General features: G+C 37.9%; 2 protein-coding genes across 3 annotated transcripts in view; one reads left to right on the top strand and one right to left on the bottom strand.

The window, feature by feature from the left end:
- Positions 1-12,258, top strand: part of PPP2R2A (protein phosphatase 2 regulatory subunit Balpha) — an 84,374-nt gene that overhangs the window by 21,798 nt on the left and 50,318 nt on the right. The gene's annotated exons all lie outside the window — the stretch shown is intronic.
- LOC123848043 (calcyclin-binding protein-like) lies at positions 1,133-2,309 on the bottom strand. The gene has a single exon (XM_045880047.2). The coding sequence runs from the start codon at positions 2,263-2,265 to the stop codon at positions 1,603-1,605; it is 663 nt and encodes a 220-aa protein (XP_045736003.1). The 5' UTR covers positions 2,266-2,309; the 3' UTR covers positions 1,133-1,602.

Genomic DNA, 12,258 nt, shown 5'->3' with positions numbered 1-12,258 from the left:
AAGTACCCAGAGTCATACAAGCTATTATGGGCCAAGCTGCTGTAAAAGACCCACACAGTGGTTCTGAGAGTTAGCTAATTTCTCACTCATGTAATTCTCCAGTGGTAGAGAGGAGTCCAAAGTGTTAATAAAGTGCTTCTATATAAAAGTAGAAGTAGCTTTTGCTAGAGATTTTCCAGCATCCCAGGTTTCTTCTGTCTTGGTGTTTAGTATGCTTTTGTCTGCATGATCAGATCTGACTCAACATCTGTGTTCAGCCCACAGGAGGGAGACAAGCAAGGAGGACAAGTAGCTTCTTTTTAAGGATGTGACATGGAAATTTTACACTCCTATCCCATTGTTCAGAATTTGGTCACATGGCCTTAGGAGAGCCCAAGAAATGTAACCTCTAATTTCCTTTAAAACTCTGGTTTTGCTGGGGAGTAAAGGGGTACCAGGGTACCTTTTTTTATTAAGAGGAGAAAAGGGAGACATGGCCACTTGCAGGGACAGTTAGTCTCTGCTATAACTAGTAATTTTTAGAACTTTTACTCAGGCCTTTGATCCTTAGTGCATTGCTCTTTCCTTCCTACCTCATCTATACCTAACATTAGATATTTTCTTCAGGAAATTAAAAAATAAAAATATTACTCCAACTTTCATTGTCAGATAAAATGTTGGTTAATCCAGAATGGGGTAGGTTCTAGAGTAGTAACAGAATAATAACAGTTAAAGTCTTCAACTTTGGTTTGGTTGTGTCTTGTTTGATGAGGGATGGAATAGGCTTACATCTCCTTTTTAAAAGGCAAGAATCTTTCCCCAATTACCAGTGCCCTTATATAGCCTAGTTAGAGTAGGGGAGATTTTCTGTCTCAATGATGGTTTGGGAGAAACATGCCAGCTTAGATCTTGGTTTTCCTGCTGGTTAGGTGGGAAAAGTCCAGTCTGACATTTTTTTTTTTCTCTCTCATTGTAGGTGTATTCATGGTTTTAGGACCAAGCTAAATATGAAATGAGGTCAGACAGATAATATTAGATCTATACAATGAAATAATAAAGAGCTCTTTGCTGGGGGTAGAAGCCGGGGGGTAGTTCCATGATAGGCTTTTCAAGGCTTTAAAAAGAAACCCAAGGAAGAGAGAATGCCTTTTTTTTTAATGCAAAAATTCAGGTTTTATTTTTACTTATTCTTAAAATTGTGGGAGCTGGTATCAGGAACTTATAGGCAAATATCAGGAACTTATAGGCAAAAACAGCTTTTGTTTTCTACATCTTAGCTGAACAAAAGTACACACAATGTGGCATCATCATTAGGCAAGACATGCTTTTTTACATTTCACACAAGAATACCATATTATCCTTTTTTGAACAAAATGCCCAGATTCTAAGGAAACCATCTTTGGAGGAAGTGTTTAATAAGCGTATTTTATTTAAATAAATCCTCCAGGAGGAAATGGGAGCATTCACAGCCTTTACTTAGAAGAAGGCTATGCAAGCAGTTATCTGTCAAATTTATCTGTGCAGCTCACCAACATTTCCTCATTGGAAACATCAATATTTCCACATCACAGTTCCCAAAATGACTTTAAAGTCTTAAAATTCTGTGTCTCCTTTGGCTGGCTTCTATCTTGATTCCGCCCAGGCTTTATTAATGGTTCGCTTCATGTCATCATCTCCGTCTTCATAAATTTTCTTTAGAACATTCATCAATCCCTCACTAGGATCTGTTTCAGTGTCATAGGAGGGCTTTTCTTTCTCTTTGCATTCTTTTTCAACCTGAGTCAGGTAGTCCCAACGTGTGTTTTCTGGTTTTTTTCTACATAAGATAAGAACTGTATGTGTCTTGACTTTTTTTGAACTGCCTTCCACAGAGATGGGTTTTAAGAGATTGTTCACAATCATGGAGTAACTCTTCCCATTTAGATTCTTTACCAAAAGATCAAATGACCTCTCTGTGAAATGCACCTGCACATTCTCGGTGGGGACCTGATGAACTCCAGTTAAGGTAATGTAGATTTTCACAAACTTATCTGACTGATCCCATCCGTAATTACTGATTTTCACTGTATATCCTGTTGTAATGGGAGCAACCACAGCAGCTGGCTTTTCACTGTCAAGAAGTTCTGCTTTTCTCTGTGATTTCTGCTGCATCTTATTCTTGATTTCTGTCTCAATCTTGGATTTTTCAGCTGTAAGGGCATCACGTACTCTTTTTCTAGTGGCTTTTTCCAGCAGCACCTTCACCTCTTCTAAATCTTTCTGTAGCTCTTCCAAAGCTGAAGCCATGGTCGGGCTGATTAGGCAAGGCCCGAGCTGCAGACACGCAGGGGCGAGAATGCCTTTTTTTTTTTAAGATGTATTTATTGGGGCGCCTGGGTGGCTCAGTTAGGTTCTGCTTCCCTGCTCAGAGGGGAGTCAGCTTCTCCCTCTCCCCTCCCCCCCCGGTTGTGATCGCACTCTCTCTCTCAAATAAATAAATTTTAAAAATCTTGTTAAAAAAATAAAGATGTATTTTTTTTAATTTAGAGAGAGAGAGCGTGCACGGGTGGGGAGGGAAAGGGGGAGAGAAGGAATCTAAAGTCAAGCAGACTCCCTGCTGATCGTTGAGCCAGTCTCACCCAGAGATCATGACCTGAGCCAAAATTAAGAGTCAGACGCTTACCAACCGAGCCACCCAGGTGCCCCATAACTGTGCTTTAATTATCTTCACCAGTTATAAACATTTTGGCACATTTGCTTTCTCTCTACTCTTACACTTACACCTGAACTTCTGTTCCCAAATCTTTTGAAAATAAGTTGGAAACAGCATATGCTTTATCCCTAAATAACTTAGCATTAATCTCTTAAGTATTCTCTTACACAAACACAATAACATTATCATACCCAAGAAATTTAACATTAATTCAGAAATGTTCTCTGTTGCACAATTCATATTTAAACTTCCCCAAGTGGCTCAGAAACTACCCTTAAAGTTTTTTTTTTTCCAATCCAGGATTCAGTCAAAGCATTCTGTTAATTTTGAAGAGTCAAAGTTTGTTTTCTAAAATACCATAATTTCTGGATTTCACCAACTGTTTCCTCATAATAAAATCCAGGTTAAACATTTTTAGCAAAACATAATGCATACTTCCTGGTGCATCAAATCATGTAAATTTGTCCCATTATTGATGAGTCTTAGTTCGATCACCTATGTGCCACATCTCTCAAGAAAGAAACTTTTTTCATCTTTGTAATTAATAAGCATTCATTAATGGCCCTTGCCTGAGGCAGTTTGCTATTCCATTGATGGATGCAGAATGGTGATTTCCTAATCTTCCAACTCTTCCTCTCCTTTATGATATCATTGTGGACTTCTAGGTTATTCTGTGTGTTAATCTATTAATGTCACCCAGTCTGTTAATGCCACTGTTCCTTTTGTTGCTCAGATTGTCCTAAATTTGATCTATGAGAGACACCCATCAAGTTCCTCCTTTGCCCCGTTTACATGTCTCAGTCAGTCTTCGATCACTCCCTATTTTTCTGACGAGATGTTACAGATTGTCATTTTTCTGCCCACGACTTCGAATCATAAGAAGTCTTGGGTTCTTTTAGTGGGGAATGGTATTTAGAAACCATTTTATGTGCAAAGTGTGTTCCTAACTACTGGAATGTCATTTTGTTTTCCTAGACAGAGCTATGAAATTAAAAGGATTTTGCTGTTTTGTTTTTAATTTATGAGTTCATACAGTATGAACTACAGTACTTTGTTTCTTCAAAAGATAAGTTGCAAGAAAAAAATAGAAGGGGAACCTATAAATGAGAAAAAAACTTAAAAAATATATCAGTCAATTGTAGTTTGAAAACCTTATTGGATTGTAATTCAGACTGCTAAAAAAATTTTTTTTTTATGTAAGAATTGGAAATTTGAATGTATCCGGTATACTGGATATTTGATATTAAGGAAGTACTATGCTTTGTTTTGTTTTCCCAGGTGTAATGGTGTTTGGTTATTTTAAAAATGGTACTATCTTTTAAAGATACCTTTGAAAAATTTATGGGTGAAATAATTAGGTATCTGGGATATGCACAAAATAATATGGGATGGTTTTATGGATGAAACAAGAGTGGCCGTGAGTTTTCTCTTCTACCTGCTTTCGTATGTAATTAAAATAATTTGTGATGAAATTTGTAAAATACTAGTTTGTACTGATCTGCCAATTTTGATTCACTACCACAGAGTTCTTTTTTGCCTTCCCCACTCTGTGTTTGTATCTTTTTTCTCCTAGAGTAAAAACCTCAGTTCCTAAATCTGTAGCTATCTTTTGTCCAAATATGAAGATGAAAAGAACCTGGATCTTTGATGAAGTAAGCCAGTGGATTAAGTAACCCTGCATTTAATTGCCCTATCTTGGGATTTCTTACGGGAGATAACAAATAATTTTTTATTGTGATAAAATATACGTAAGATTTACTGTTGTAACCATCTTTCAGTGTACAGTTTATTGGCATTAAGTATGTGCACATTGTGCAAACCACCACTGCCATCCATCCCCCAGACTTTATATCTTACAAACAAACTTCATACCCACTTAACGGTAACTTCCCATTCTGCCCTTGCCCAGCTCCAGGCAACTCCCAGTCTAGTTTCTGTCTCTCTGAATTTGACTGCTTTAGGTACCTCATAAAAGTGCAGTTATATAGTGTTTGTCCTCTTGTAGACTGGCTTATTTTACATAGCATAATGTCCTTGTCTGAGTCTGTTCAGGCTGCCGTAATAATTTTTCTCACAGTTGTGGAAAGCCCCCAGTCAAGGCGCCGGCAGATTGTGTATCTGACCGGGGCTGGCTTCTCACTGCATCCTCACATGGCAGAAGAGGTGAGAGAGCTCTTTGGGATCGTTTCTAGAATGGCACTAAACCCATTCATGAGGGCTCTACCCTCATGACCTAATTGCCTCCCAGAGGCCCCACATCCTCATATCACACTGGGGAGGGTTAGGATTTCACCGTGAATTCGGGGCTTATTTCATCAGAGACCCAGGTTATTTGCACCTTCATATTCTGTCAAAAGTTAGCTACAGATTGGGGAACTGAGGTTCTCACTGTAAGAGAAAAAAGATACAAATGTAGAATGGGGAAGGTGAAAAAAGAACATTCAGTCCTTAACAGTGCTCAGAGCTTATCCATGTTACAGAATGTGTCCATTTCCTTCCTCCATTGTATTTAATACCACTTTGTTTATCCATTCATATATTGATCCATGGATTGTTTTCACCTTTTGGCTATCATGAATAATGCTGCTATTAACATGGTGTTCCAATATCTGTTTCAAGTCCTTGCTTTGAATTCATTTGGGTATATATCCAGAAGTGTAATTGCTGAATCATAAGGTGATTCTATGTTTAACTTTTTGAGAAATCACCATATTGTTCCACAGTGGCTGCTCCATTTTATTTTACCTTTCACCAGCAGTGTACATGGGTTTTAATTTCTTCACATCCTCATCAACACTTATTTTCTGGTTTTGTTTTTGATAATAGTCATGCTAATGGCTGTGAAGTGGTGTTTCAGTGTGGTTTTGATTTATATTTCCTTGATGACTGGTTATGTTACAAATATTCTTATATGTTTTTTGTATATCTTCCTTAAGAGAAATGTTTTTTCAAGTCTCTTGCCTATTTTTAAATTTTTTTTTTTTTTATTGTTGAGTTGGAGTTCTTTATATATTCTGGATATAATTCCTTATCAGATACATGATTTGCACGTATTTTCTCTCATTCCATGAGTTGCCTTTTCAGTTTTGTCCTTTGATGCTCAAAAAGGTTTTAATTTTGATGGTGTTCAATTTATCTATTTTTTTCTTTGGCCTGTTTTTCTTAGCATCCTAGTCAAGAAATCATTGCCAAATCTAATGGCATGAGCCCTTTTCCCTATTTTCTTATAAAAGTTTTAGGTCTTATGTTTAGGTCTTTGATCCATTTTATAAGTTTTGTAGGTAGTGCAAGGTAAGGGTGCAACTTCATTCTTTTGCATGTGGATATCCAGTTTCCCTAGCACCATGTGTTAAAAAGACGTCAAAAAGCATTTGACCATATGTGCGGTCACATGAGACCACAGGTGAAACAGAGTAGTGTTTATCTCTCTGGTCGCTATTTCAATGGTCTGTGTGTATGTCAGTACCACACTATTTTGATGATTGTAGCTTTGTAGTATTTGAAATAGGGAAGTGTGAAATGTCCAACTTTGTGTTTTGATGTCCCCCCCCCCCCAAATTGTTTTGGCTGTTCAGGTCACTTCAGATTCCATATGAAAGGGTAGATTTTTCTATTTCTGCAAAAAATGCCATCAGGATATCAGGATATTGATGGGGATTGCATTAAATCTGTGGATCACTTTGGGTAGTGTTGACATGTTAACAGTATTAAGTCTTCCAGTTTATGAGCAAAGGATGTCTTTCCATTTATTTTTTAAATTTTTTTTTGCGACGTTCTGTAGTTTTCGGTGTATGTCTTTCACCTTGTTGATTAAGTTTATTCTTAAATATTTTATTCTTTTTGATGCTTTTGTAAAGTGAGTTGTTTACATGATTTCGTTTTGGTATTGTTCATTGCTAATGTTTAGAAGCACCCCTGATTTTTGTGTGTCGATTTTGTGTCCTGTAACTTCATTGAGATAACAGGTAATTTTATTCCTTAAATAAAGTGCTAAAATGTTTGAAAATCCCTCTTCTTTGACTAAGAACATATCACCTAGAAATCTGATGAGAGCTCAGATACAGGGTTTATCCCACAGACATGCCTTACATGTCTGTGCAGGTTGGCTGCTTGTGTAGGATAGGTCCCGTGCAGCAGGATGTTATTTGTGCTTAATGTTGTTTGTGTTAAGTCCTGTCTTAATTCCGTTTCCTACATATTCATCAGTGGAGGACAAGAAACCTGAATTCTGCTTATCCCAGAGAGTATACACTCTGTACCAGATACCATCACATGAGAAAATCTGTTGACATCTGATATAGTTTTTGTTGATACTCCTCCTGCCCTGTTTATTAGTATTCTAAGAAAATAGGGCAAATAAATTATCTTAAGGGGAATGAGGGTGGGGTAGAGGAGTAATACAGTGTAGGAAAAATTTTTTTCACTGTTAAACCAAAAACGGATATTTTGTGTTTTTTGGTTTTGTTTTGTTTTTTTTCAAAAACGGGTATTTTGGTTTGTGAGTTACAGTGCTGTTGGTATTCTGACTTAAGATTTGTCTTTGATTAAATGTTCGGTTCTTTTCACAGTGCTAGGTACCTTCTTTACAACCATGGGTGACTAGTTCATGCTGCTGAACAGCTGTGTGTCTGGTTCCTTTTCAGATTATAAGTATATTGTTAAAGTGTTTCTATGCTAAGTTTGGTAACATTGCGTTTTTTGGAAATCATCAAAATTTAGTTACTTAAATTCCTGTAGTAGAATGTATCCTGGGGATTGATGATGTAGATTAAAACATCTTTGTTTTACCCAACAATAGAAATGAATTCATGGGTAGGAAAACCAACAGGCATTTCCTGTCATATTTATCAAAACAGGGTGTTTTAAAGAATGTGTAAAGTGCTTTACTTAAACAAATTGCTGTGTTGACTTCCGGTGGAAGATGATGATCTAAGCCCATATGTTAAAACAAATAGACAAACATAGACTGAAATGACCAACAAGATAATGGGAGAGTTCGGTCTCCGTGGAAACCCTGGAAGGGTGCCATAACTAAACTAAAAAGAATTTTGGCAGGAAAAGGTACAAATGAGAAATGTAGTGAGGGAAGTTCTCTCTGGTTAACTTGGTCGTTGAGAAGCCCTCCAAGGCTGTGGCTAAAGACCTATTTTGAGCTAAAATTTAAGGGTTGTCCGTGGGGTAGGGTAGGTGGTTGGTATGATATTTTGTACGTTGAAGCAAGGATTGAAACTAAATGACCCAGAATGGTTATTACCAAGGGCAATATGATCAGTGAAGAGCAGCTAGCTACCCATGGTTGCAGGAAGAGAGACTAACCATGAAGCACAAAATTTTGAAAGTTCCTGCCCTGAGAGCTGCCTTCGGTCTGCACTGCCGCTACTTGACTACATATTGTTGAGTCCCTCTGGTGACTAAGGAAGTGTGGCAGGCAGCCTCTAAGATAGCCCCCAGTGATCCCTGCCTCCTGGTATTCATGTCTTGTATCTGATTCCCCTCCCCTTGAGTGTGGCTGGACCGGGTGACTTCTCCAAGTATGACAAAAGTGAATGGGTTAACTTAACGGCAAAACTTTTCAGGTTAGGTTACAAAAAGGCTTTGGCTTTCATGGTGGGCTGTCCTCTCTCATTTGCTCTGAGAGAAACAATCTCCAATTTTGTGAACTTCTCTGTGGAGCTCATGAGGCAAGGACCTGGTGTTTCTGGCCAACAGCCAGTGAAGACCCGATGCCTGCCAGCAGTCATGAGTATGAGCTTGGACTGCAAGCAGATCCTGCCTCCATTAAGTTTTGAGTTGACAGAGACCCTGGCTGACACAGACTGAAGCCTTGTGAAAGACCCTGAGCTAGAATCCCCCAGCTAAGCCACACTCAGATTCCTTATCCACAAAAACAGAAAAATACTTGTTTGTTGTTTTAAGCTGCTAAATTTGGGATAATTTGTTAGGCAGCAATTGAGAACTAAGACAGGAAATAACAATGTGAACACATACACCCCCCCCCCCCAAGTTTTGAACTTCGTTCTGAATGTTTTCTGATTGAACCTAACACAATTCCCAGATGTTATATAAACATAGGTCTTTCTCTTTAAAGTTGAATATACAAAAAACTAGACACAGATTCAGTAGTGTAAAAGAAGACGACCATTATGAGCAAGTGATAGCCTATGATACAGACTTATTGCAAGAAATGAGAGAAAGTGTTGTGGTTTAAAGAAGAACTAATTAGTGTTCTCAAAGAGACTCATGAACATTTGAAGAAAAAGAATCAGAGAGCAGAAAGGAGTTCTTAAGTGAAATTTGTGATTCTTAAATGTTGACTTTTTGGAGAGGTGGCAGAGAGCTTTAGAAATAGTCCCATAATTCAGAGGAAAAACTGAGATGGAAACTATAGGCACAAGTATAAGAAACAACAAAGAATAGATCCAGTGTATAATAAAGGTTCAGAGTGAGAGATCAGAGCAAACATATAAAAGATAAAGTCAGAGAAACAGTAAAAATTATCTTGACCTAGAGAGAACAGATCACAAGGGTTCAGAATATGTAGCTAACATTTATTGAACACTTATTAGGTGCCAAGCATTTTTCACCTTGAAACTCATTTGAAATTTTCTACAACCCCCATATGTGGTAGGGTCTGTTAATGTTAGTCTTCTACAGATAACTAAAGTGCATACCAAGCAGAATAAATGAGATCCATACATAGGAATAGCCCAGTGGATTTTAAAATTTTAGGATATAGAAATAGATAGTACAAGTACCCAGACAAGAAAAAGGTTACCTGAAAAGGAAGGTGTATCAGATAGGCATTTCATTTGTTTTCTGTATGCTAGAACTGTATTTAACAATGTAGCTATTAAATTTAAGTTAGTTAAAAATACGATAAATTCATTTCCTCAGTTTAAGTGCTCAATAAATAACTATGTGTGGCTAGTGGCTGCCATGTTGGACAGTGCAGAATAGAATATTTCTATTACAATAGAAAGTTTTGTTGGGATAGCACCATGCTAAAAGATAGTGGAGTGGCATTTGGAAAACCCCAAGGAAAAAGCTATTATAACCTAAACATCTTAAATTGGTGAAACTAGCCTTCACATAGGCAGGATAACAATATGGCAGTTTTCAGGCTTGTGATGACTGAAAGTATGTCACTCAAGTACTTTTCTTGAAAAAACCCTACTCAGTATATCCAGGCAACTGGGAAGTTAGCAACTCAGAAGCATGATGAATCAGAGTCCTGTTTGTTTAACCCTCTGTTTCTCAGAATAACCTAAGATCTATAAAAGGGAAAACCTTCATTGATGGCAAATCTAAAGAGACTATCCTTCATAAACCAGATTTCAGGCTCTCAGAGCAGTGATTTCAGTCTACAACAGCTTAACTCCAGAGCTGCTTCTCCCTCTGACTGTTGTTAAATAAAGCCACAGAAAACAGGTTGTATTTTAAGGACACTTAATCCCCTGAAACCACTTTTGTTGAAATCACACAGAATATCTTTTTGCCGCCAAATCCAAGCTTACTTCTCAGCCCTCACTTTGTTTGATCTCTGTGCACTTTTTGGGCACAGTTCATCACTGTCTCCTTTTAGAAACACTTCGCCTGGCTTCCAGAAAAGCTCTTCCTACCTTACCAGTAGTTCCCTGTGCAATCTCCTTTACCAGCTGGCTCCTCCTCCTCAGTGCTAAACGTGGGAGAGCCTCAAGGCTCAGTCGTCAGGCCAGACCTCTTGTTTTCTGTAATCACTCACTAGGAAATCACATTTAGTGTTAAATGCCTTCTGTTAGCTGATGATACCTTAATTTATATCTCCTCTTCTTCCCTAAACTGCTGTCAAATCAATCTAGTTGCCTATATGACATTTCTACTTACATGTGTGGTTGAAATCAATACCCAAAGATGTGAAAATGAAATTCTTGGCTACTCTTTTTTTTTTTTTTTTACCATTAAGTATCCATCTCTCTTATTTATTTAGAGAGAGAGAGCACAGGAACAAGTGTGGGGAGGGGCAGAGGGAGAAGGAGAGAGAAACCCCAGCAGACTCCTTGGTGAGCTAAAGCCTTACACGGGGCTTGATCTCAAAACCTGAGAGCATGATGACTTGAGCTGAAACCAAGGGTCAGATGCCCAGCAGACTGCACCACCCAGGGGCCCCTTGGCTCCTTTCTTACCCTAAACCTGCTCCTTCCTGGTGTGTCTTTTTCCTCAGTAAATGAAACTGCCTTTCCTCCATTGGGCTTGGTTCTAAAACCTTGGATATATCCTTTGACACCTCTGTTCACCAGCTTAAATATGGCAGTGCTATCTTCAGAACATATTCTGAGTTTATCCATCTCTCTGTGGCTGCCCCTGAGTTCAGACCATCATCATCTTTGCCTATGCTACGCAGTAATTCAGGAACTAGTCTCCTTTTTTTCCATTTCCGGTTTTGCCTGTATTCACCCAGCAGGTAATCACTTTAAAACAAGGTAGAAGCCCTGCAATGGCTTCTTACCACTCTTCAAACAAATCCACGGTCCTTCTACCATGGCCTACAAAGCTGTATATGGTCAGGCCTCTGCTAAATGAGCCATCTCCTCTACCACCTTATTCTGTATTAGTGTTATCAAATTTAGCAAACTCATTTCTACTTAGGCTGCCTGCTTGGAATATTTTCCTTTACAAGTTTGGATGACTAATTCTCTGTTCATTTTTGTCTGTGCTTAAGTCACATCCTCAGAGAGGTTTTCTCTCAGCACTCTACCTGAAATAATGCCCCACCGCCATTACTTACATTCTCTTTTTGGTCTTCCTATTTTTATAGTACTTAACACTACTTGAAACGTTTTATATTTGTTTATAATATGCCCCCAACACTAGAATATATGTTCCCTGAAGGCAGGGAGTTTTTTTGTCTGTCTTATTTAACTCCTGTATCCCTAGCAGCTAGAAATGCTAGCATGACCCAGAGTATCTAGCGTGTAATAGATGCTCATTAAAATATTGTTGAAGGGATGACGTTCCTAAAAATGAGCAAAAATCACAGAAGTGCACAAGATTTAAAGAATAATGCCAGCTTCCAGAATTAGAGGAATAAACATTTAGTTCAAGTAAGTGGAGAAAACCTTTAATGTTTAATTTTCTTTTAATGAGATTCATGAAAGAAATTGCATCTTTGAACACGGTATTGTGAAAATTTCAAATCAGTGGATAAGCATGATTACAAATAATTTAAAAAGTATGGTGGAGACAATGAAATGCAGTGTAAATAACAGTTGAAAAGAAGGTCAGGAGTATCACCTTGAGCAAACTAACCTGCCAGAGCTGAGAAAAAGGATAAAAGGGAAAAGATGGGCAAAAAGAATTTTCTGACCTAAATTTCCTTTTTTGTCATAGAATGTGATGTATTCCTTTTGGTCGAGCATTTTGGTGCTTTGGTGCCTTGTCATTCATGACATAATCTTCTATATTATTTAGCCAATGGAGGTTAACTTTTTTCTTTAAACCAAAGTTGTATCTGCCATTTAGATGCCTGTTAAATAATGCTTAATATAAGACAAATATCAGTCTATTAATGGTATTAAGTACCTTCAACCACCATGAGAAACTGGACATTA

This window comes from Mirounga angustirostris, unplaced genomic scaffold (assembly GCF_029215605.1).
Source record: "Mirounga angustirostris isolate CCGP_5_RB_7025 unplaced genomic scaffold, mMirAng1.0.hap1 SCAF_2, whole genome shotgun sequence".
NCBI classification, from domain to species: Eukaryota; Metazoa; Chordata; class Mammalia; order Carnivora; family Phocidae; genus Mirounga; species Mirounga angustirostris.
Note: the sequence above shows the minus strand (reverse complement) of the source record. Positions and strands in the feature narration are given on the sequence as shown.

Bases quoted from the DNA above. Each gene is read 5' to 3' on its own strand.
- LOC123848043 (XM_045880047.2), bottom strand. From the start codon at position 2,265: ATGGCTTCAGCTTTGGAAGAGCTACAGAAAGATTTAGAAGAGGTGAAG.